This window comes from Daucus carota, chromosome 3 (genome assembly GCF_001625215.2).
Source record: "Daucus carota subsp. sativus chromosome 3, DH1 v3.0, whole genome shotgun sequence".
Lineage (NCBI taxonomy): Eukaryota > Viridiplantae > Streptophyta > Magnoliopsida > Apiales > Apiaceae > Daucus > Daucus carota.
The window spans coordinates 11,502,937-11,530,117 of NC_030383.2; the positions used below are offsets into that span (position 1 = coordinate 11,502,937).

The 27,181-nt window shown below is 35.5% G+C and overlaps 2 protein-coding genes across 3 annotated transcripts; both read left to right on the forward strand.

Moving 5' to 3' along the window:
• The first annotated feature begins 875 nt into the window (after positions 1-875).
• Positions 876-5,323, forward strand: LOC108213581 (uncharacterized). 2 transcript variants are annotated; one of them, XM_017385382.2, is made up of 7 exons: positions 876-1,387; positions 1,563-1,686; positions 2,298-2,430; positions 3,171-3,207; positions 3,328-3,829; positions 3,943-4,020; positions 4,354-5,323. In XM_017385382.2, exons 1-5 carry the CDS (start codon positions 1,175-1,177, stop codon positions 3,610-3,612), a joined length of 792 nt encoding a protein of 263 aa, XP_017240871.1. In that variant the 5' UTR covers positions 876-1,174; the 3' UTR covers positions 3,613-3,829; positions 3,943-4,020; positions 4,354-5,323. The 2 variants fall into 2 exon arrangements, with proteins under 2 accessions (XP_017240871.1, XP_063944883.1); XM_064088813.1 differs by having other exon boundaries at positions 3,943-4,016.
• A 4,786-nt stretch (positions 5,324-10,109) lies between these two features.
• Positions 10,110-14,650, forward strand: LOC108212236 (AT-hook motif nuclear-localized protein 10). Its single transcript, XM_064089789.1, has 5 exons — positions 10,110-10,533; positions 12,082-12,185; positions 12,498-12,629; positions 13,189-13,347; positions 13,724-14,650. Exons 1-5 carry the CDS (start codon positions 10,110-10,112, stop codon positions 13,892-13,894), a joined length of 990 nt encoding a protein of 329 aa, XP_063945859.1. The 3' UTR covers positions 13,895-14,650.
• Positions 14,651-27,181: the final 12,531 nt, after the last annotated feature.

A 27,181-nucleotide genomic window follows, 5' to 3' on the forward strand; every position in this document is an offset into this window, starting at 1 on the left:
AACGAGGCTTGATGTTAGTACAAGTCATCCAAGGGGGAGTGTTATGTAATTAATTGGATGACTTATAACTTACTCATATTTACTCATATTTATGTCAACAAGCTTTACTTTCAGCTTTTAATTTCTTTGTAACCTACACATGTATAGCCTATATAAATCACCTATGTACTTGGTTGAAGATATGAATGAAATGAAGTTTTCTCTTATTCTCTCCAAATAATTATTACGTTTTTATCAGATAATAATTTTAGCGTCTACACATTTTTCTTCCTTTTTATTTACTCGACTAAACTCAATTCAAATTATTTTCAAAAACTCCTACTCCCTCCGTCCCCCTGAGTAGTATACATTGGGGGACGGGGACGCGGCACGGACTTTAATGCTTCTGAAAAGTGTAGTTGTGCAATCTATTTTTAAAATTTTTCTTTTCTGAATTAAAGTCCGGATGTTATATTTTTATAGAGAAAAAGAAAATCTCAAAAATAAGTTACGGAACTATATTTTATAAGAGCATTGAAATGCGTGTCGAGCAGTTAAAAAGAAACGTATAGAATTAACGGTTTTTCTATGGTGTGCCCATGGGCACACACTAAGCACTAACTCCTATGAGTTTGGTGCATTTTTATTGGTCACCTAATCATAAATAAAGATGACCCCCTGCATTTACATCAAGTCCACCAATCAAAATCCACCAAAACCATCAATTTTAGTGTATAATGTGTGCCCATGGGCACACACTAGACAAACCCTAGAATTAAATGGGACAGAGGAAGTATTTATTTGAGTGATCGAATTTTGTGATATCATTGTATGCAACAGCTGGTCTATACATCGTACACCCGGACCGCTTCATCAGTTTGACTTGCTGCTACTACTGATCACCGTATCTTTTGTACCATCTCTTTTACTTGAGTGAAAGAAGATCAATACCGAATTTTCCGTTATGATCGTCTCGATCCCCGCATTCATTCTTGATGATTCTTTCCGGTCAACAAATATTCGAATTTCAAATTCTCTCCTCTTCTTTTTCTTACATTTATATAAAGCCTTTCTGCTTCTTATTACATGCACTTGTTTTTCCATTCAACAACTCTATTTCAACTTATAATAAACCTCGTTTTACAATATTCAAATTTCTTGTTTTACAACTTTATTATTTATTTATTTTACGTAAATGGGTAGTGGCTATCAGGCTGGGCCTAGCTCAAGCTCAGGTTTTCGGACATTTGCTTATGGTGACACTACTTTTACTAAGGTTTTTGTGGGAGGTTTGCCTTGGGAGACACGCAGTGAGACATTGCGTCGTTATTTCGAGCAATTTGGTGATATTGTTGAGGCTGTTGTCATCACTGATAACAACACTGCGAGATCCAGAGGTTATGGATTCGTAAGTTCTTTTTCTTTGACTCTCATTTGCTTATTGTTTTATGTGGGGAATCATAATGTGGTGTGATTGGTTAGTATTGTATACATTTTGAGTAGTATTAGTCCAAATGCTTGTGATGAGGATACTAATTGAATGACTTTGTTGTTTTCGTGTTTTGTATGGATTGCGTAATTAGGTGACTTTCCGGGATCCTGAATCTGCCAAGAAAGCTTGTGTTGATCCTACACCAATTATTGATGGTAGAAGGGCAAACTGCAATCTCGCTTCACTTGGACGCCCTCGTCCTCCTTTGCGGTTTGGTAAAAACTTTATAGGCCTTTTGTTTGTTGTTACTAAAGCCGGTCTAAAGTATTTATTGTAAATTGATTAGCTTTTCAGGGACTACATTTGATTATCATGAGCTTCTTTAGCGTGTGTTTGAACTTAATTCACTGCATTAAGTTTGTTGATAAATTGATTGCCATTGGTGGATTCGTACCTATGTGATTAGAAGTAGCTTTTGTTATACAAGTGTGTACTTGTCAGCGGTCTACAAAGTGGCAGTAGTTCGTGCTATTTTCAGTTTATGTTGTCTATCGTATTTCATATTAATTGTTGAAAGTTAAAGAAAACCAACAGTGTCCAAGACATTAAGGTGATAAAAAAGCACAAAGGTCTGTGACAGGGTCAGTTCTGCTATTCTCCTGAAAGCAGATGGCTGTATTTTAATGGCATTTCAAACGTATTATTCTTTGGCATTTGAATTCCTCTGGAATTTCTATTTTGATTGTGGAAGAAGAACACGATACAGTTAACTGAATGTTCATTTCATTGGTCTCAAAGTAGTTTGATTTGTAATAACCATACAGATTAGAAGATCTGTTGTCATTTACAAAGCGTTAATCTCTTTGAATTTCTTCTGTGGTCTTAGGACGTAATAGGTCCACATCACCTTACCTACGAGGGGGTCTTTCAGCTACTCCCGGGGCTTACAGTGGAGAATTCGCTTACCAACAAACACTGTCTTATGGCTATCAGCAGGGTTTGACATATCCACCATATGGGTGAGTACTGCTTCAATAGAATGGTTCATTTGACTGTATAATTTGCTAATCAATGAGTCTGGCATATATTACTGTGTTTCCGTGAAGCTACTAATGCTATTGTATTGCTTTCTTAGCTAATTTTTAGGTATTTATCTTTTTACATATGTCATATGTGCTTTATGATGCTGGTAACAGCACTTACTATTCACCCATGCTTGCCAGAAAATTTAAACGGAAGTTTTATGTTGTCAGACTCTGTTCAATGTTCATTACAAGAGGCTTCACTCTTTGTAAACTCTTAACCTGTCCTGAATAAGGCGAACTTATTCATTTATTTTTGGCATAAAGCTTTCGCAAGCTATTGTATCATCTTTTAAAGCATACTCATTTTCTGAACGTTAATTAACATATGCATGTCATTTCATGTATACAGGTGTGACAGTTCTACAGTTACAGCCTTCATGTGTACTATACACACTTGATAACTACTTCTACGTTTTTGAGATTTTATTATGTTCTAATGTGAAATCTGCAACTTTTGATGTGCATAATGATGATTTTAATAAGGAATCAAGTTCAAATGCACGTCAGAAAGTAGGTTCAAATGTTTCATTAAGTGACAGACCAAATAAGCTGATTAATCGAAACAAAAATCTTGCCCTTTTTCTGCAAATAAACATGATATTTGCTTGAGTTTCAGCGAGGAATAATAATTAAGCCAAGGAACCTGTTAATTTCTTAACTTTTCATGCTTGCAGGTATATGACATACGGTCTAGAATACATTTATCCACAGGTAAATATATGTTTAGAATCTGACTTCAGGCAATGCTATCTAGTAATTTATGTTGTTCTTAACTGAATACGTTATTAGAGTTCCAATCTGTTTGTAACATATAAAAGTTACTTGATGTAGGGTGTGTATAACCCATTTCTCGCGCAGCAGTACCCCCAAGTATATGGAGTACCTGGATCTGTAAACTTAGCTACATATCCATACAGTGTCAGTCAGTATGTTCCTTTTCTTTCTGGTCATGGTTATACAACGTCGCAGGGCTATTCGCTGCCCAGTCATCAAGCAATGCAGCCTGGTGGCCCCATTGTCAGATCCATCTCAACATCTTTACCTACACTGCAGCCTCAATATCCAACAGGCAGAGTCCATTTCTCTCAAGTGCCTTACTCGCCTTTTACATTGTGAAATCTACTGTAAATATTTGGTTCGAGTATGGAAATTTTTTCTAATGATTATTTAATAGTTACTGGGTGAATACTTTATCTCTGATGTGGATATCTTCTGGCATTATTAGGTGAAAGGCCACCTATTCCTGCGCAGGCACAGTTTATACTGCCAGGTCCTACTCAGATGAATCAAGACAGCAGTTCTGAACAAAATGCCTCGTAAGGATTTGACAAAGGTAAGAAGATTTAATTGTACTTTGCTTCAGGCACAATGTGTTACAAACTTGTATGGCTTTTAAATGTTAAGTTGCTTTTGATGCTATATCCAGTTTTCCTTGTTTTGCATCAGGATTTAGGGCAGCGGTGGTGCTACTTGAGTGTGGACTTCAGATCGAGCCTTGCAAATTATTCATTCTGCATTCTGTAGGTGAATTTATAAAACCTGGCATTGTTTCAAATGTAGCGTAGTTTGACATCAAGATGTGTGAGGTATCTTATTTGAAGTCTCAAGTTTTAATTTCATACTGGTATAGTGGTATTGACATGACATGACCTGTGTGTGGTTATGACATCTTTCTACGTTCAGTCTTATTGAAACTGGACACTTCACCTTGTAGCAATCTTATTAAAATAAATATAAAGCCTCCCGACGACCTTTAAAATAAATCTAAAGCCTCTCGAGGACCTTTTCATTACTTTCAGAATACAGGTAATGTTAAATGTTTTCATTTGATTCAGTGCTGATGTTTATATTATGCAGGTCACTTTTAATGCTCATAGTGGTGATCATGTCTGAGCCGCTCCAGATGGTGGAGGAAAAAATGTGGAATATGTGAATGGTTCTGTGTTCGAGTTTTTGGTCCAAAACCCTCTTATCCTGCCAGTCTTCTGGATGACTGGTAGAGCACCATGAATTGATGGTTGGGGGTGGTATTTCTACGTTAAGGTTCCTGGCTCCGGTAAGAGTCAAGGATGTGTCTAAGATATGTTAAAATCAAAATCTGGTTCTTTCATAATCATCCCCAGGTTTTCCAGCTTTAGACTCTCTGACTTGGTGATGAGGCTTAGAAGGTATCCTGGGGTTTGGAATTGCTGTGAACTCTGAAAACAAGTCGACGCTCAAAATCAAAATTAGTCAAGCATCGAACAGAGAGTGGAGTGTTTGTGGTTTGTTGGAAGTCCATTAAAAATTCATTTTATTTCGGTTTACTTTTTAATTTAAAACTGGATCGTAGACTTGGAAACATGCAAGTACTTAAGAATTTTCAGTCCTGTAGGTTCCTGTAGGGTCAAGGAAGCGATCAACTTGTCAATTACTTTTCCACTCTTTGGATCAACTTGTCAATGAATTCTTTGGTGGACTTGCAATGAAACCAAGTTAGTAAGATACCATTGTGTATAGCTGCCATGGAGTTCTTTTAATACTTGCAATCTTTGGATCATGAATATTGAAAGTTCTGAACTGCATTACCATGTATTACCGCAATGAGTCTTTCTGGTTTGTGCACTGACACGATTTTGATTGGTGGTATTAATAGGATAGGAACTAATCCGAATCCACCACCTAAATGAAAAATTGTTGTTAATGTGGCTCACAGACACACAAGAAAATCCGTACTACGAGTACTAGTAATATGTGGGCCGGCTTAGCCTCCCGATTCTAAATGCCTATTCATATTTTTATTTTATGTGACCCGCATATTTATTTAATGCGCTTCGCCTTATTTATATCCATTTTTGCGAAAAATAAATATATCCTATAAAAAAGTTATCTGGATGAATTATTTATTTATTTAATGAATGCATTAAATTCGATTGTATTGTTTGGATGCAATAAATTATTCAAATATTGAATGTAGCGGTTGTCAGGTGGTTGTTAGAAAAAATATTTACCGATTCCGTGTTGTTTTATTTGTCATTTTGCCGTTTGGTGTATAGTGCTTGAATGTAGCGGTTGTCGGGTGGTTGATAGAAAAAATATTTACCAATTCTGTGTTGTTTTATTTGTCATTTTGCCGTTTGGTGTATAGTGCTTATAACCCGTACGTGGTATGCACGGGTGATTTATAATATTTATAACTTTATCATCTATATTTTAATTATTTTAAATTAAGTACGAAAGACTCAAAATCAACCATCAATATAATCAGAAATCAATTATTATCAAAGACAAAATCCTCAACAGATTTGTAGAGAGTAGTATTCATACTATTAATTACCAAATAGAGAGATATTCATACTATTAATTACCAAATTTATTACCATCCATAATATCTTGGTGGAAAAAAAATCCGAGAACAGAATCATAAATGGACCTGCTCTATATATTCAGGCCTGATTAACCATTGTGTTCACAACATCAAACCTTATAATTCTTGTAGTATACTAAACTAATACACAAAACCTTTCTGCCTTTGCAAACACAACAGATGGCCAGGCTGAGAATTGCATCACTGTTATTGATTACTCTTCTAATATTGTGCTCAGGTTTATTTAATAACCATCATCGTAAATAAAAAATATACTGTTTATATATAACATGCATGTACCTTTTAATTGTTAGCTATTTCAAACGATGTCCAATTCGAGACACGTGATCTCGTTGAACTTGTTCTTTAATTCATTTTTCATTTTTTTAATTCTGTCTAATTTGTGATATATATAATCAGATAATGCAAAGGCAACGAGTGAAAATGATAAGCTGAAGTGTTGTTTTGATAATAAGCTACCCGGGGGATGCAAGCCGGGAAGTCCAGTTGAGAAAAGATGCGACGATATGTGCAAGGATTCTTGTGGCTGGAAGGGCGGCCGTTGTAAGGTTTATGCAGGCAGGTGGGAATATTGTCACTGCATGTGCTGAGGATCGATGTTCGATTTATTTCTCATTTCTATTTCACTTGTTCTTTGTTGGAGTAATTAATGAATCATTCTTGAATCGCATTTCACAGAATCTCGAATCAATTTCTTGTTTTTGTTGCCGAATGTGGATCTTGCATTAGACCTTGTAGAATCCGATTTACTCTTCTTCTCTCCCGATTTACTGTTCGAGATAATTAATTTATCGTACATACATCATCTCCAGCAGAGTCCTAACATGTTCCCTAAATATATAATAAAATATTCATTTTTTAAGGGATTACTACATTTTATTGAATGGGAAAAGGAGGAAAAGAAGGAGGGAAAGGAGAGAAGTGAATATTTTATTCTTCACACTAATATGAGGAATGGTTCCACAATCCGTGGGCATCTTAACTTTTTAAGGGATGACTAGGACTATGCTGGAGTTGTGTTTTATGTCATATTCCTTATATTAATAGCTTAGGATACCATATAGGCAAGCTGCTGAAGATGCTCTAATACTACTATCTTTCTACTATATTATACTACAAAAATCAAAGATTAGAAAATTTATTAAATTGAGATTTTAATGGATTATAATTAGTCGATAGATTTCAATAAACTGTATATGATTTTGATTTTACGTGAATTCTTGATAAAATATTGCAGAGTTGATATATATTTTTCAGAATTTAAGCATAATGCTTCAAAGTCTCATTAATTTTGGTGGGATTAACAATCCCACAAAATCCATCATTTTTATGAAATTAAAAAAAAACTTGCATTTGAATGCCCAGATTTTAATGGATTTTTAAACAATCTCAATTGAATACCATTCTTAATTTAAAATTCATGATCGAATAGAACTAGATTTCGTGATATAATTTAAAATCTCAATTAAATACCTCCAGATTTTAATTCTAATTGAATACCCTCAGGTTTCATTAACGAAAGAGTTAAAATTTCAATTGAATACACCTCCTAAGAATTTGATTGGTAGACTGGTATTGGGACCCACGCCTCTATATTTATAACATATTATGATAAAAAAAAATTTAACTAAAATAAATTTAAATATTCTCATCTAAATGCATCTCTTCGGAATAATTTTTAATTAAACTTTTTACTGGCTTTATTATTAAGAACTATTATACTATTAAAGTCATTGAGCACCATTAGATAACCCGAGTGGTGACTTTATCCTTTGTTGTCCCGGGAGACTCGATACTAAGCATATCAAATACTAAACATATAAGCTTGCAGCGTAAGATAAAAGTTCAAAATATTAAAATTTTGATCGGTCGTCGATATTTGACTTTTTTTTTAATCTTAGTTGAAACATACATTCTCATTCAAATACATTTTTTCGGACCAATTTTTAATTAAATTTTTAATGTGATTATCTATTAACAAATTATTTACACACAATAAAATATAATTATTCAACTTCTCAGGTTCAAAATATTAAAATTTTGATCGGTCGTCGATATTTGACTTTTTTTTTTAATCTTAGTTGAAACATACATTCTCATTCAAATACATTTTTTCGGACCAATTTTTAATTAAATTTTTAATGTGATTATCTATTAAGAAATTATTCACACACAATAAAATATAATTATTCAACTTCTCAGCTTAATTACTCCCTCTGTCCTATTTAATTCTATACTTTTCCTTTGATATTCAACACACATTTCAAAGTGAATATAAAGTCTATTTTCATGATTTATTCTTTTCTTTTTCTATATTAAAGTTTAAACATTGAATGTTTATTTAGAAAAAAACTGAAAAATTATTTATGAAACTATAGTTTAACGGAACGTTAATATGCGTGTTGAGTTATCATCCCGCAATCCCCCAATGTATATTTGCGGTGGGAATGAGGGAGTATGTTTATAATATAAATTAACTCCTGAATAATAAATCGGAAAATATAAATTATATGTTGGAGAATATATTTTTTTTAAACCAAACTCCTTTTCCTCTTTCTAGTTTTATAGGTTAGAAATTTAAAATTTTATATGTTGAAAATCTTGGTATTTTTGAGTTCTTTAATATTATTTTTAAAATTTAATTTACAGTTAATATCTTATTATTCTATTAACAGTTTTTACTTGATAAATTGTAGATATTAGAAAATTATCAAAACACATAAATTAAAATTGACTTTTTATTTATAAATAAACTCTCAATTATAAACAATATACACTTCTTTTAGCTGTAATATTTTTTTATATATTACATTACTAGATTATTTTTATTATACATAATTTCCTTTATAAGGCGCATATAAAATATAGTTATATAATTTATTTTTGAAAATTTCTTTTTTTTTTTGTTTAAAAATTTAAATATTAAATTTTTATTAAAAAGAAAAAAATTCAAAATAATTTATCGAAGTCCCGAATGTAAGCAAACGAGGGGGGAGTATGTTGAGTATATTTTTACATCCAACGGAGCAGATAGTACAATTACCCATTACCGCTTCTCCCACATGACTCGGCTTCTCCGACATCGCTCTGTCACTTCTGAGTATCAAATTTAAACTTTCACGGTGATATCTTGGCTTTGTAAATTTAAACTGCTACGGTTACACTTGGCATGGTCTCTCACGAGTTGTTTGTGTCTTCAGTGCAGAGTAATTCTGACTTCCGAGAGTAAGCTTATTCCCGAGACATATAACTTAATTTGCTAGTATAATGGATGAGTCACGAGTCGGTCACTCTTAACGTGCAATGTTGAGAGTGACCTGAGACGCTTGTTTAACACCTGACTTGTGTAAATATTTTTTTCATTCTTGTATGTTCCGTTTTCATAATTAATTTAACTAATTTAGTTAATTTTATTTATTATATTTAAAAATCAAAATTATATTTTAAATTAAATTAAATATGTTAATAGTTTTATAAATGATTTATTTTTCTTACTTATATAATAATATAATAAATCTCAATTACAACTAATTAAATATGACAAAATAATAATTTTAAATATGTGTTTTAGTTGAGTATAATGGTGAAAATAGTTTAAAGATATTTTACTTAACCTGTAATAATTAAAAGGCACAAAGTCGTCGTTCTGAATGGGTTTTAGATATCAATTTTTTTCCCTTTTCATTTTTGAGCTAAAATAATTTAAATAATTTTAAAATTGTCATTATCAATTATTTAAATAAATGAAATAATTTATACACACTTTGATGATAATTATTTGGTTTAAATTAAAATATATAACACAAGTATTTACCGGATTATTTTCGTATATACTTTTTTGTTTGAATATTTGAACAAACAAGAATAAAAATGATAATTCTGTATAAGTATTGACTGGAATTCCAAAAGCTCTTTCTCATTATGATACTTGTTCCATTTTTTCAATTCAACACTTGACCTGTGCCCATCTGATATCATTTCTACGGCACATTCGTAGCTTTTCGGTATGTTGTTTTCCTTGCAATATTTTAGAACAATAACAAAAACATCAATTCAAAAATATCAATGTACTGATTTTCATGAGCAATTTGGCTATAAGATCTTACCCATGTACTTCAAAACTGTGTGTAGGGTTCTTGTTAAAAATCTTAAAGTTACTCTAGCTGTGTATTCTTCTGATGACTGTAGTGTTTAAGTGCATTTCAATGTGATCTTACCAGGGCCAAATTTCAATTCTGTGAAAGAGATGGAACCTGGAAAAAGTAAAGAGGTGGTGACAACCACAAAGCCATCCTTTACTGCCTCTGCTGCAACAACTCAAGCACATTCACAGCTCTTTATAAGAAACATAAAACCTACTTACAATGCTCAAGGTACTCCTGTTCTCGAACCACTTACAGGCTCATTCCCACCTCCTCAGTCACAACCGGCTGGCCGGGAGGCAGTCATTGGCCTGCCACATGAAGAAAATAGGAGGGGTGGATCTGTGAGTAGAAAGAGAGGTCGGCCTAAAATGTTTGGCCCACAAGGATGCATGGCCTTCTCATCTTACTCTCAGCTCCAGCATTCAAATGCCAATTCTTCCCCGGGAGGTTCAAGCTTGAAAGCTCGAGTAAAAAGAGGCAGACCTCTTGGTGAAATCAAGCAGCACAAAATGGAGGCTCCTTTGGGTAAGTTATGATCCAGTATCCTGTTTGTGCATATTCATTCATGCATGTTGATACTCTTGAGCTTTGATGCTTTTATGATTCATTGAGGCCTTATGCGGAGTTTTCTTAGGTAGGAGATTGAAGTAAAAACTAGTGGGTGAAAGCTTCGATATTTATTAAATATTTATCAAGATTCTAATAGATTTCATAAGGAAAAATTGCCATTTCTAGAACCAGGGCCCAAAATCTGAAATTCTTACCTCTAGCAAGCGATAAAGAGTGAAATAATTTTCACTAGGGGATTTTAATAAATATTGTAAAAAGAATATAAATAAACTTTTGGAATTACAAAAGTATTTTAAGATTTTTACGTGTAGTTGACTCTCCTTTCGTCCCACTTTTGGATTAAAATCAAACTCCTGTTTTATATATGTTAATGTTGCCTCCCTATTAGAATCTAGGAAGCACATATTGGAGTGAAAATCCTTTAACTTCACTCCTTGTTCATAAATTTTCCCTTAGTTTTTGAAATTTGGGAGCGTGGTGTTATCTATAAAGTATTTTTGTTTGCTCTGCAGGGACATGTTGAATGCCTCTTCAAAAATTTATTTAATAAATGATATTTTTCAAAGTTTTTTGGGGGAAGGGTAGAGTCGGAATCTAGAAAAAAATAATTTAATCTTCAGTTTGTTGACAGTAACATATTTAGTATTGTATCTGTTGGAATTTTGCTTGTTTATGTATTTTTTATTATTTGCTAAAGGTCGATAGTTGGAAAGTTTTGAATGGATTCTGCGTGATCAAATTAGAGGTGGAAGGATTTTGCACATTATCATTTGTAATCATATAATGAAGATGTGTTATTGCCGCTGCTAGAACTTTGAATCTGTTTCAGCATCACTTATGCCCACATGCCCTTTTGTTACGTCTGTTTTTTGAGCGCTTTCTTCACACAATCAGATTATGTATAGTTCTCTAGCAGAAAAATGAAATTATACAGAATTACAGGACAAATCTTTGACTTATGTAGTAAATAACTTCATTACTCTATTACTTATTTTTGTAGTTTCTTACAGTTCTAGTGATTCCTTTAGTTGTTTGTATGGTTTTCAGACAACTTTTAATACTGGTTACTGAATTGTTACTTTAACTTACTTGCACATTATTGCTAAATGGATGAATCAAATCCACAGCCTTGTAGCTTCATATCAAATATGGTACATTTGTATATAATGGAGAATAAGTTTATATAACTTATTTTTGGATGTAATTCGGTTAGCTACTGTTTTTGTACTGAACTTTCCAGCTGACACAGCTTCAGCATACTCTTCCAAGCAATTACTGTCTTTATCAACACAACTGTCACCTTTCATCACAACATCTATTGTCTAGAAATTTGCATGTTGACATATTAGAATGATATATATATTTTTGTAATGATATTTAATGATCGAACAATCAGTCTCGGTTTTGGCTTTCTCTTTTATGCCAGTTGCAGAACTAATTCCCTGTTACTCTGTTAGTGAAAGTCAGTCACTGATGCTAGAAGCTAGAGTATGATTTATGTAGTTACCAATTTAGAGTATAAGCTCAAATCTGATGAGGTTTTCTACTTTGCAGGATCAGCAAGCAGGGGATTTATTCCACATGTGGTCACTGTGCAAGCTGGAGAGGTCATGTTGTTTCTTATTAATTTCTTTTATTTATATTAAATAAAAATCTAACTCACTGGAATGTTATCTGTCTATTAGATTGATGATTAATCATGTCATATTGTATTTCAGTTGCCCTTTGCATAGCTCATCCAAAAGTTCTAGGTCCTTTCACAAATCGTCTAATCTAGACTGGATAAATAGTATCTTCTAGATAACATTTCTTTTATAATTTTATTAATATACTCCCAATAGTTATTCTTTAAGATCGATTAGCTACCTTTACTGATTTGACTCAAGCACGTCTAACAGTTTTATTTTTCTGGAGTTCAGGATGTGTCTTCCAAATTAATGTCATTTTCTCAAAATGTTCCTAGGACCATCTGTATTCTATCTGGAAGTGGCGCCATATCTACTGTAACTTTACGTCACCCTGCAAGTTCTGGAGGAACTACAACATATGAGGTTTGTCTTGTTACAAATCAAGTTTACAATTGATGAATAGGTTTATCTTACTAGCACATGCGTATTAAGGTTAGAAATTCTCAAATGTCTTTAAATTCAAATAATAGCTATAATTGTATTAACTTTATGATAGTTATAATAGTAAAGACGTTATAACTAGAATCTGTGTTAGCTCTTATGGATAGTGTAAAGAATTTGTGTAAGTGTTCTTGTCCCCTTTTGATCTTACGGATAGCGTAAAGTTTCATCCATATCATTAATTGTACCGCAAGCCTGAAATGGAATGTTATAGAGCAAGTTAGCAAAGTCATGTGTATTCTATATGCTAGTCATCAAAATCCATCCCCCCCCCCCCCCCCCCCCCACACACACACACACACACCCAATTGCAGGAAGAATGATTTTCTTCTTCTGCTTGTGCTATATAACGGATTCGTAAAAAACAGACTTGTTCTTTGACGAGCTTTTTTCATGTAAAGAGAATCATCTAGATTCTAGACTGAACATGCTATCTCAGTCTGGCTTTTGTAATTTTGTAATTAAGTTTTTGTTCAAGCAGGGGCTATTTAATATATTATCAATATCTGGCTCATTTTCGCTGTCAAAAGATGGCCAGCAGAGCAGAACAGGCGGACTAAGTATCTCACTAGCCTGCCAAGATGGTCGGTTTCTAGGTGGTTGTGTGGCAGGCCCCCTAATAGCTGCATCTCCTGTTCAGGTCTGTAAAGTTGGTTTTTGAAGCTTTTTTATAGTATATCTTATATTTTAATGCTCCGACTTTAGACCCTGTGTAATGTTTATATGTCATTAATTAGTAATACTCTAAAAAGTTTCTTGAACTTTTTCCCATTTCTTTCAATTTATCCTCTACTTAATACTTTCTTCTTCTTTTTTTAATGTTTGGGCCACATTTTGAAATATTTTTCAAGAGCTCTGTAATTCCTCATTCGATATTACCAGAACAAACGACTTAATGTCGCACAGCAGGATTAGTGTCCATGTATATTGTTTAGCTCACTGACATTGTGGCTGCATTTAATTTGATTATTTTCTTCAACAAATGCCATGGAATTAGAGGTTCCTATCCTTCGCAGGTTGTTGTCGGAAATTTCATTGAAGAAGAATGCCGAGATCATGATGCAACTAACCAGATACCTTCATCTGCGACAGAGAAGTTCATTCCGGGTGGGGATTCTACAGGTCCTAGCAGCAGCCCACCATCACATGGAACTCATAGTGAGTCCTCGGGCAGGGCAACCTATTGACCAGGCCTGGCAGCGGCAGGCCATTGAACTATAGAGGAGAGTATGAAACTAGATTTCCAGGAATGTCTAGGCTGTCTTGAAAAAGTTTTAATTTCATTAAGTTTCTTATCATGCTGATGACTGATGGATTCTTGTTATCCAGTTGATTAGTGAACAGGAGTCAATTCGGAATTTGAGCACTTAATGTACTGTAACTGTGTGAAAAATAAGGCTACAGGTCATGTTCCGGCTTAGCTCAGTGTATTTCCAGCAGATTGACTTGTAAAAGGGGGGTTTGAACACCAGATAAGCATTTGAGCATTTTTAAACTTTGGTATTTCTTTAAAAGTTAAATTCTGATCAAGAAATTTGTTTTTGTTCAACATGCTATATCTTCTGCAAAGCTTTCTTTACAGACTCAGATTCATCATCTACAGCATAAAATTGCCAAACAGCAGCTCTCCATCTCGAATTTGAATAACCAAGCTCATCCAGTTCTTCATCAAGTGAGTTAGATCCTCTTATCGCCCAGTCGACCAGTCTTATCTTCAATCACCTTTACAGGCTTACGACACATTTTCCTGACAGATCTATCTGAGCACAACATACTTGGGAATTACCATTCCATTTCTTGTTTCAATCATTTTGTTTATCATGTCTTTCGCATTGTTGATCCATCTTTTTTTGACAAAGGACCTTGGGTGCATTCTGTGAATTAAAATTTAAGATCCAACATGAGTTCTCCAGTAATTATCTCATTGTAAATCTTATGAACTATGTGCACAGCTTCACTCTTGTTTAAGTAATTTTCGATTTAAAGTCTGAGTCATAAAGAGGTGTATCATCATTTTAAAACGCAATATTCCTGGAAACCTAGCATTATAGGAATTGGCTACATATCAGCAATAAGAAGACTGAAATAACTTATAACTAATTGAGTTGCTGTATAAAACTATTAGTTTATTTAACAGTGAATCTGTCCAATTGAGGTTTACCCTTGTCTGAAATGAGATAATACTTGACAAAGCACAAACTAGTTTCTTAAGTTTCACCAATTAGATTCAGATGGCAACAAATTATATAAATGTTACAAGGATACAACAAGGAAAACTGAGGATATATAGTGTCACCTGCCTAGTTTATTTGTAATTGGCAACTAAAAATTTAGACTAAAAGCACTGGGTCATACAGTGGCAGTAATACCTCGAGGACTTGACAAAGGATGACACATACTTTGCTTAGATTTCATCAAAAAAGTTGAGAAGTTCATCAACCTCCTACCCCAACACAGAAATTTTCTACAATGCAGAAATGTTTTGCTGGATTGTAACACTTCGGCTTTCAGCATCTTGTCTCCCAGACTTTCTCTCTAATGATTACACCATATATGGTTAAGTGTTTCATCATGAGCCTCTGCTCCAAATCTCTTTCCTTGGCAACCAGCTCTTCAACCTAAAAGAACAATTGATAAGCTGTCAAAGTGTAGGAAAATCAACCATTCTTCTGTACAAATAATTTTCATTGATGCTTTAACATTAGAAATGTTGCAAACTGTAAGATGGGGTAAATCTCCTTGTCCGGAGTTCTGTATTCCCTTGTATATATATCAGTACATACAGATTCTACATGGAAACTTAATATTGACAGAATATTGACAGAATAATACATAATATATGTTTTGGGAAGTTTCCTTCTCTAACACACCCCCGCAGTCAGAGCGGGAGGAGGATGAACGCTCAGACTGGATCTGAAATCAAGGAATAGATGCCGAGGAAGACCCTTTGTGAAGACATCAGTGTACTGGTAGGAAGAGGGAACATGAAGAACTCGAACACGGCCTAAGGCAACCTGTTCACGGACAAAATGTATATCCATCTCCACATGTTTTGTCCGTTGATGTTGAACAGGGTTGCTTGATAAATATACAACACTGACATTGTCACAATATACAACGGTAGCTTTACGAATTGGACAATGTAATTCGAGTAAAAGATTTCTAATCCAACAAGATTCTGCCACGACATTGGCAACACCTCTATATTCTGCCTCAGCACTAGAACGAGAGAGAACAGCCTGTCACTTAGAAGACCAGGAGACCAAATTATCACCCAGAAAAACACAGTACCCAGAAGTAGATCGACGGGTGTCAGGACATCCTCCCCAATCTGCGTCAGTGTAAGCTATCAAACTTGACACTGGTGTTGAATACAGATGAACACCATAGGTAGTAGTACCTTGTATGTACCTTATAATGCACTTAAGAGCATTAAAATGCGGTTGGCGAGGGGCATGCATATATAGGCAAACCTGCTGGACTGCATAGCTAATGTCAGGGCGTGTAAATGTTAAGTACTGAAGTGCACCAGCCAGGCTACGATACAATGTAGGATCCTCTGCTAGATCCCCTTCATTAGCACTTAATTTTGGGTTTGTATCGACCGGAGTGGAAACCGGATTACAATTAGCCATTCCTGCCTTTTCAATAATAGCTTCAGCATATTTTTCTTGGCTTAAAAACAGTCCTTTGCTATGGCGTTGCACTGCAATTCCGAGAAAATAATTCAAAGGCCCCAAATCTGTCATGGGAAACTCAGCTTTTAGGCTAGATATGATAGAAGAACGAAGGAGATCAGTAGAAGTTGTGAGTACAATGTCATCAACGTACAGTAATAGATAAGCCAGCTGATTGTCTCGTTTATAAATAAACAAAGAATTGTCCTGAATACTGTTTACAAATCCTAATATCCTTAAGAATGTAGCCAAACGATGATACCAATCCCTGGGAGCCCGTCGCAATCCATATATGGATTTCTGAAGAAGACACACATGATCTGGAAACCTCGGATCAACAAATCCCGGAGGATGATGCATATATACTGTTTCATTAAGATCTCCGTGCAAGAAAGCATTTTTGACATCTAGTTGATGTATAGGCCAAGATTGTGAAACAGCAAGACTAAACACTGTACGAATTGTTGCAGGCTTCACCACTGGACTAAATGTCTCAATACAATCAATACCAACTAGTTGATTTTTACCGTTGACTACGAGTCGTGCCTTGTGACGTTCAAAATTACCATGCTTATCAAATTTATTACGAAACAGCCACAACGAATTAATCACATGTGCCCCGGGTGGACGAGGTACCAATTTCCAAGCACCACTAGTATACATAGCATTAAGTTCATCTTTCATGGCCGCAATCCAGTTGGGGTCTTTAAGGGCCTGAATGTGAGAACGAGGCACAGGACTAGGAACAAAGATAGTGATGCTATTAAGGTTAAATTGATGCTTGGGTTTGAAAATACCGTGTTGACTTCTGGTAGTCATGCGTGAAGGAACAGAAGCTTGTAGAGGCTGGACATTGTGAGTGGGGATGGTATTGACAACTCTACGAGTATATACTTGGCCAAATGCACGAGGAGGACGATTATGGCTATGTAACGGAGAAGTAGCTTGATGAGATGGTGTGGACACAGGTAGGGAAGGAGATGATGAAGATGTATTAACCTCATTTGAAGATATCACGCTCGGTATGCTAGGTGCAACCGTTGCTTGAGCATGATTTGTAGTGAGATGATGAGTTATTGTGGCGCCCTCCAAACCCGGGTCAGAAGTTTGGGGTCCACACCATAACATAAACCTGTAATTAATATAATATATGTAGTGACCCTTAACTGTCCATGGATCGCAACAGGTTAAAGTATAAAACAAGCCACAACATAACTTTAATTATTACAAACCCAAATCCCAAAATATAAACTTAATTCTTACAAGCTTACACATCATTTGTGTCTCGTTATTCAAACTAGTACATATATAAAAAAAACCAAGCGCTGCTGATAGCTCTCTCCATCTCTCAGCCTGGAATCCTGGCCTTACCACTAGCCTGAGGGTCATCGTTACCCACTTTCTCTGCCTTCACTGGAAAGAACATAAAGTATCGCAAGAGTGAGCTAACAAGCTCAGCAAGTATAACAATATCAATTTAAAACATTAATCATAAGCTGAAAGGAACCAATGTCTAACGGAATCAATCTCAATATCAAGATTTGTTGTTAGGGTATCAATTAGAATTGGATATTAAATTTATTTTAAAAAAATCAAAGGTTAGGCTGCTGATCAGTCAGACACTAACCCCGAGCAGGTCCCACCATGCTCGTTTACTGGATCCAAGGCACACATTGGCCTAAAGCGACCACTCATCTGGTCTGACCATTCATTTGGTCCAAGTTTAGAAAACTATCCAATTCTATCACAATCAAGATGATCAATAATATTATTCAGTAAAATAGAAACATCAACATCATAAATAAAATTTGAAGCAGAAGCAGACTACTATTCAAAGTGTCTCAGATGGATCTCAAAGGAGGAATGAGAAATAACTTCATGATTTAGCAAGAATCAAACATTTACTCATAAGATGGCAAGGCATATCAAAGTTTAGTGTTTATATAAAGAAGGGTTTTAGGTTCACAAAAGAATCCAAGTAGAATTGAATGCTTTTAAGATCAAGAAATTGGAGTTTCTGGAAAGAATCAATCAACGGTAAGGTATATGTCATAACAGACATCATTTGGGGTTGATCAACTGGTTACGGTCTGGAAGATGTGTGATTGATAACTGGTTGAGGTATCGAGGGTATGTGCTTGAAATGAAATTAGGTTCTTAGGGTAATCATCTAGAAGTTTTAAAGCTTGAAGGTTTACAATTGAAATAGGTTTCATAGCAAGTATTAAAGAATTGGGTCAAAGGTTCAAGAATCAATAAGTAAATAATCCATATTATAATTCAAGGAATCTGGTGGAAGGTTCAGGAATCAATAGGATAATAATCCATGCTATAATTCAATAGGTCACAGAGCTTAATCAGAAGGTTCACTAGATAATCACAACAGATACAATATATAATTGAAGGAAAGTCTCAGAGAACTTGCCTTATATAGCTGATCTCAAGTTTCAATTACACTTGCTCGCTATACTACTCTATCGCCACTTGCTTTTCCTTTCTACGCCTCGTTTCTTCTGCTAATCACAACAATCATCTATCAATATATGATCTCATACTATTCTTATCATCACACTTTCGTAACGAATTCCTAACTACCCTTCGTTTCATTTAAATCCGACTTACGGCTTAAAAGATATGTCAAAAACAATCATATAAGGTTCACATAGGCATGTAACACACCCATCAGATATCATATAACACATATCAAATAAGATATTCAATAAAATTTATTTTTCAAAGAAGGTTTGAAGTCAAAAGGAGTTTTCTGGCATTTAATATGGATTTTGAAACATTTTTCGGAATTAAAACGGGTCAGAGAATCATTTTATAATTAAATAATCAATTTTAGATACTCGAAATCAAGTCCGAAATCATTTGAAATCAATTAACGAGCTTCAAACATATTTTAGAATAATATTTCAAAGCTCGAAACTATTTTTCGGAAATTTTAAAATCATTTAAAATAATTAAATCTAATTAATAAATCAATTAAAATTAATTAATAATTAATTAAAACAATTAATCAATTAATATTTAAATTAATTGACTAATTATAATAATTAATTACTAATTAAAATTAATTAATAAATTAAATCAGAATTATTTTTGAATAAAGAAATAATTAAAAACTATTTTTGAAATTAAATAAACAATTTTCGAAATAAAATAATTGAAATAAAACTGTTTTTTTTTTTAAAAGTTTTTGAAACTTCAAGGTTCAAACTGCAAGTTTTCAAAACTTGAGGGTTTGAATCGCAAGTTTTAAAACTACAGGGTTTGAAACGTCAAAAATGAAACTTGGGTGTGAAGACTTCACCATCTTCAAATGATGGGTGACCAAACTGCAAAAATGCCGCCGGCCACCCTTGAATCGCCGGATTTCCGCCGGAAAATCGCTACGGAGCTCCAAACTCAACACCAAGGTGCAGATTTGAAGCTCACTACACGAGGAACACGTTGGTGGCTTCAGTTTTTATGGTGGATGCGTGTGGTGGCCGGAAAATCCTTCCGAAGTTCGCCGGTGGCGAATACTTTAATTCTCCGATTAGCTCGATTTTGAGCTCCAACACACGTTTTAAAAACATGACTAGCTTCCTCTTCACATGCTCTTCCTAATGGTACTATCCACATCAACCCAGATTTAACAGATCGAAAAATCCGGCCAACATTCAAACTTTTCCGGCAACCAACTCAAGAACACCAAGAACACAGTTTCAATAATCAAACTGACTTTTCTACATGTTATTGAACTCCAAATCAAGCATATAATATACCAAAATGATCAGGAGAACATTATCTACAACATACAATCATCAAAACACATAAACAACTTCAAAATCAAAAATCCCTAATTTAAATTAAATGGCTTCGAATTAAAAACCTTAAATCCCTCCTCACCTGTCAATCTCTTGATGTTTTTGATGCTAGAATCAGATTCTAAACCTCGAAACCTTCGATTTGGATACTTGAACGCTGAAATCTGAGTCCGATAACGCTTCCAAATCTTCGTTTGAATCTCAAGAACACGAAAACACTCTCTCTATAAACCCGTGTTTAACTGAGATTATGATTTCCCCGATGAATTAGAGTGCGGTTAAGGCTATTTATAGTTTTGAAAAATTAATACCCCTTTGGATCATATATGACACGAAAATACAATGTTTAATAGCTTTATATTAATAACACAGGTCTAATCGGTACCGGTTTTCAAGATAATTATCAAAACGGGGCTTTTTAATCAGCCATTAGTATGCGGGTCCCATTGTAATTATTACAAGATAAGGATGAGTTAAAATATTTAATTTCACGTTTATCGAGACAACTAGATAATTATCTAATACCGAAAAACTCCGCCGGACCGGCTCCGGAACAAACCGTACTCCGGATCGAAAAAGTCAAAACATGAAAAGTGTCCGGAATACTCAAATTAAGCTAAAGGTGAATTTTGTTGAAATTTTCGGGAAGTAAAATCTCGGTACCGTTACAGGTTGACAGTTTTCGAAAAATTAAAATAATTAAATATAGTATACGTAATTAAATCCGTAAATCAAATATAAAATCATACAACAATACATAAATCGATATGAAAATTTCTAAATAAACTATATTTTGTACTGAACATATAAAAATTGGTATTCCTCCAATTTAATCAGAAATACGCAACTAAATTAATAGAACAGGAACCAATTAATTCACAGAAATTCACATAAAATTCATATAATATTCATTAATTATTCAAATAATTACAAGGATAATCCCAGATGTTACATCCTTCCCCCCTTAAAAGGATTCTGTCCTCAGAATCGCTTAGGTGAACAAATGAGGGTACTTTTCACGCATATCACTTTCTAATTCCCAGGTTGACTCTTCAACCTTTGGGTTTCTCCACAATACTCTTACTAATTTCACTACCTTGTTTCTTAACACCTTCTCTTTTGTATCTAGAATTTCCACTGGCATTTCTACATACGATAAATCTGCCTCGAGTTCTACCGGTTCGTACTCTATCACATGTTTCGAGTCTGGATTATATTTCTTAAGCATCGATACATGAAAGACGTTATGAATGTGCTCCATTTGCGGGGGTAACGCCAATTCATATGCTACTTTGCCTACACGCCTCAAGATTTCAAATGGCCCGACATATCGGGGACTTAGCTTGCCTTTCTTCCCGAATCTGGATAGCCCTTTCCAGGGTGATACCTTCAGTAATACTGCTTCTCCGTCTTCAAATTCTACGTTCTTCCGGAATTGATCTGCATAATTTCGTTGACGACTCTGTGCTGCAATTAGTCGTTTCTGGATAATTTCGACAATTTCCTTTGTTTGTTGTACTAATTCCGGTCCAAGTACTTTGCGTTCTCCGACTTCATCCCAATATACTGGCGATCGACATTTGCGTCCGTAAAGAGCTTCATAAGGAGGCATCCCAATACTTGCATGATAACTATTATTATATGCAAATTCCACTAAAGGTAGATGTTCGTCCCAATTGCCTTTGAAATCGATTGCACAAACACGTAACATGTCCTCGATCGTCTGAATAGTTCTCTCACTTTGACCGTCTGTTTGCGGGTGATATGCCGTACTCATATTCAATTTAGTGCCCAAGCATTCTTGAAAACTTTTCCAAAATCTCGAATTAAATCGTGGATCTCTATCTGATACAATGGATACGGGAACTCCATGACGAACTACAATCTCTTTCAAGTACATATGGACTAATTTATCCAAAGAGAATCTCTCATTGATTGGAAGAAAATGAGCTGACTTGGTTAGTCTGTCCACTATAACCCAAATGGCATCATGGTTTGCTTTGGTTCTTGGTAATCCTACAACGAAATCCATCGCAATATGTTCCCACTTCCATTCTGGAATCTCTAAAGGTTGCAACAATCCACTTGGTCTTTGGTGTTCTGCTTTCACTCTTTGACACGTATAGCATTTACTCACCCATTCTGCAATCTCTCTTTTCATGTCTGGCCACCAATAGTTCTCCTTTAAATCTCTATACATCTTAGTGCTGCCTGGATGAATTGAATACTTAGAATTGTGTGCTTCCTGCAAGATATCATTCTTTAACTCTGTTACAGGTGGAATCCATATCCTGGAAGAAAATCTAAGAATCCCTTGATCATCTTTCTGTGTACATAACTCTTCTCCTACTAACTTGTTTACATCCTGATCCATTACTTCTTCCTGACACTTCTTAATCTTTTCTAATAGCTCTGGTTGGAAGGTCATGGTATACACTGCTATCTTTGATGGTTCATGAATTCTTACCTCGATTTCCAACTTTTGGAACTCCTTGTATAATTCCTCTGGCACAGTCAATACGTTTAATCTCTCCTTTCTACTTAAAGCATCCGCTACAACGTTGGCTTTTCCTAGATGATACTTAATCGTACAATCATAATCCTTAATCAACTCTAGCCATCTCCTTTGTCTCATGTTAAGCTCCTTTTGAGTAAAGATGTACTTCAAACTTTTATGATCTGTATAAATCTCACACCTTTCTCCGTACAAATAATGTCTCCATATTTTCAATGCAAATACAATAGCTGCTAACTCCAGGTCATGAGTGGGGTACTTATGTTCATGAGGTTTAAGTTGTCTAGACGCATACGCAATAACTTTATCATGTTGCATCAATACACATCCTAATCCTTTATAAGAGGCATCACTATAAATCACAAAATTCCCTTGATCATCTGGAAGGGACAATACTGGTGCTGACACTAATCTCTTCTTCAACTCCTGAAAACTTTCCTCACACTTCTCATTCCATATGAACTTTTCATTCTTTCTAGTTAACTTAGTCAGTGGGGTTGCAATTCTTGAGAAATCCTGTACAAACCTTCTATAATAACCTGCTAACCCCAAGAAACTCCTGATCTCTGTGGGGGTCTTTGGTCTTTCCCAATTCATTATAGTTTCAATCTTTGCTGGATCTACCTTGATTCCTTCCCGACTCACTATGTGTCCTAGAAATTGAACTTCTTGTAACCAAAATTCACATTTAGAAAACTTTGCATACAACTTCTCCTTTCTTAGTATCTCTAAAGCTGTTCTTAAATGTTCTGCATGCTCCTCAGCTGTCTTAGAATATATCAGAATATCATCTATAAAAACGATCACAAACTTGTCCAAATACTTCTTAAAGACTCTATTCATTAAATCCATAAAAGCTGCTGGTGCATTCGTTAATCCAAAAGCCATCACTAAAAATTCATAATGACCGTACCTTGTTCTAAAAGCTGTCTTAGGTATGTCCTCAGATTTGATTTTGAGCTGATGGTATCCTGACCTGAGGTCAATCTTAGAAAAATATTCTGCTCCTTTCAATTGGTCAAACAAGTCGTCAATACGGGGTAAAGGATATCTATTCTTGATAGTAAGCTTATTAAGCTCTCTGTAATCTATGCATAACCTCATACTCCCATCTTTCTTCTTTACAAACAACACTGGTGCTCCCCATGGAGATACACTCGGTCTGATCACTCCTTTTTCTAATAACTCTTGTAATTGTTTTGCCAATTCCTTCATCTCTACTGGTGCCATCCTATACGGGGCTTTGGATATCGGCTCCGTTCCAGGTGCTAAGTCAATTGCAAATTCTATCTCTCTATCTGGAGGAAGTCCTGGTAACTCATCCGGAAACACGTCTGGAAATTCATTCACTACAGGAATATTTTCAAGTTTTACTGGTTCCTGACTTTTATCAATTACATAAGCAATATAGGCTTCGCATCCTTGTCGTAACATCCTCTTTGCTTGAATCATGGTTAAGAACTTCTTTACTTGCTTTTGTCCTCTAAACGTTATTACCTTGTCGTCTGGTGTCATTAATATTACTTTCTTATTTTTACAATCTATCTGCGCATTATGTTTAGACAACCAATCCATCCCTAAGATTACATCAAATTCCCCCAACTTGAAAGGTATCAAGTCGGCGCAAAATTTACTTCCTAAAATCTCAACTTCACAATTAGGACAAACTTGATTAACGGAGATACGATCCTGATTAGCTAGTTCTACGTTCATAACCTCATTCAACAATTCAACCGGACAATTCAACTTATCAACAAAAGCTTGAGAAATAAATGATCTAGTGGCTCCGGAATCAATTAACACCTGGGCATTTATAGAGTTTACATTAAGCGTACCTGTCACCACATCGGCATCCTGAATAGCATCTTTCACTGACATATCAAAGACTCTTGCCCTAGGAGGCTCATTCACTTCTGGAACAGTTCCCATGATTCTAAGTGCATTACTAGCTGGGGCCGATGTTTTGCAATCCCTAGCCATATGTCCCTGCTTTCCACATTTAAAACATGCATATCCTATCGCTGGAGCTTTACTTATTGAACTCTTATTCGCCTGATCTTTTATTGCTATTGGATTCTGACATTCTCTAGAATAATGTCCTTTCTGGTTGCACTTAAAACACACCACGTTCGGCTTGTTGCACACTCCTCCATGTCTCTTGCCACATATCTGACATTCTGGTATAGAAGACCTCTGCTGATTGGCCTGACTTCCCGTAAGAAAACGTCCTCCTTGTCCACCACTGCCTATTCTCTTAAAATTAGGATTTCCTCCTGCTTGAAACTTCCCTTTCTTCTGGAACCTCCCTTGATGAGACGATCCTCCTTTATTGTCTGGCTTTCTCTTCTTATCCTCTTTAGACTTCTGAAACAACTCATTCTCAGCCTCTGCAATCATTGCCTTCTCAACCACTGCCGCATAAGTCTCTAATTGCAAAATAGCTAACTTGCTTCTAATCCAAGGCTTCAGACCTTGTTGGAATCTTTTTGCTTTCTGCCTATCTGTCTCTACATAAGTTGGCACAAACCTAGCCAATTCCGCAAACTTATTCTCATATTCAACCACAGACATATTTCCTTGTTTCAGCTCTAAAAAGTTCAACTCCATTTGGTCCTGAAGAAACCTAGGAAAATACTTTTCTAAAAACAGTTCCTTAAACCTCTCCCAAGTAATCTCAATAGTACCTTCCATATTCTTCACAGATTCCCACCAATACGTTGCTTCATTCTTTAAGTAATGACTAGCAAACTTTGTTTTCTGATCCTCACTTGCTGGAACTAATTCAAAACACTTTTCCATTTCTTTTAACCATGTTTGGGCTGCAACAGGATCTGCTGAGCCCTTAAACTCTGGAGGATGAACTGCCTGAAAAGTTTTAAAAGTTACCCTAGGATTCTCTTGATGTTGCTGTTGTCGGGTAAGATGAGCAGTTTGTTGTGCCAAAATTTGAATTAGTTGGGCCACAGCAGGATCTACTGGGCCTATGTTGACATTCCGGTTATCATTGTTATCATTGATGCTGTTGGTGCCTTCAGGATCACTGTTGGCACGAGTATGTCTTGTTGGAGGCATTCTGTAAAGAAGAAACAATTCACTTAGTCGTTTTAAATCAAATTCTCCTTTTAATAAAGGTTTTTAAAGAAACAGAATTATACATTTTTGAAAATATTTTTGAGATTGTTTAACTAAATAAATTGTATGCTTCTTTACAGAATGTAAAGCAATAAAAGAGAAGGGTTCAATATTATCACAAGAGTTTATGATTGGTACTGAAAGTACAGTAAAGTAAAGCAAGTGCGATAAAGTAAAGGACAAGACTGTAAATAAAAGATGCTGATATATATAAGTCAGTGCTGGAGATACAAGCGTCAAGCGCTTCGTCAAAAGTAAAGTACAACAACAGCAACAGCAAGGCTATCATCTAGTCAGCTCGGCTAGTCTATATATACATGTCAAAATCTGCTGACAACCACAACAACATACATATCATCTAGTCAGCTCCGCTAGTCTATATATACATGACAAAATCTGCTGACCTGATACATACTACTCACTACACACTGCATCATACACACTACTCACTACCATACTAACCATCTCCAACACATGATATACTCCAGACCTATGGAAAGTCTGGCCCTCCGATAACCTCCAGCTGCTCCAAGACCCAACGAGCCCAATCTATAATATCCCTAGGGGTACCAAACTCCGAAGTGGCTCCATGTAGTCTCGCTGCTGCAATCCTCCGGAAGACAAAGATATTCTCTCTCAACTGTCGCTCTCCCCTGTTAGGATCTAGATCCCTCATCGTCTGTGTCAACTCTCCAATCTGGCCCAACAACTCCTCTCTCTCCATCAAGAGTGCCTGATAGTAATGATAGGGTACCGAAAGAGGGGAACACGGATAAGAGGGTCCGACACCTGAGAATCCAGAAGACTCATGCTCTGGTGGAGGTCCACGGATAGGAGGTCGTATAAGGGGAGCAGGTGGGGACATCACAGGAGCGGGCGGGGGTATAGCCCTAAGTGGTATAGGTGCAATAGGGGTCTGTCCACTACGAGGGTATCCAGGTGGACGTGAAGGTCCAGCTACAGGTGGGGGTGTAAGTGCCCTGGGTGGAGATATAGGTACAACTCCAGGACGAGGTGGAAGTCCTTCAACCGTCGACTCTGAATGATCAGAATGAACCGGGGTACTGGGGCCTGACATGCCGGATAGTCTGAGAATCAACAGAACAAACACGCATAAGAATCTGTATCCCTTACCAAAATCAACCCTAAATCTATTACGAATTATCCTCAACCTCTCAACATTCTATCTACCTATCACTCATTTCTAGTCCTAATCTTCTACCCAACCTAACAATCTAGGCTTGTTTCATTGACTTAAACCGTTGCTTGAGCATGATTTGTAGTGAGATGATGAGTTATTGTGGCGCCCTCCAAACCCGGGTCAGAAGTTTGGGG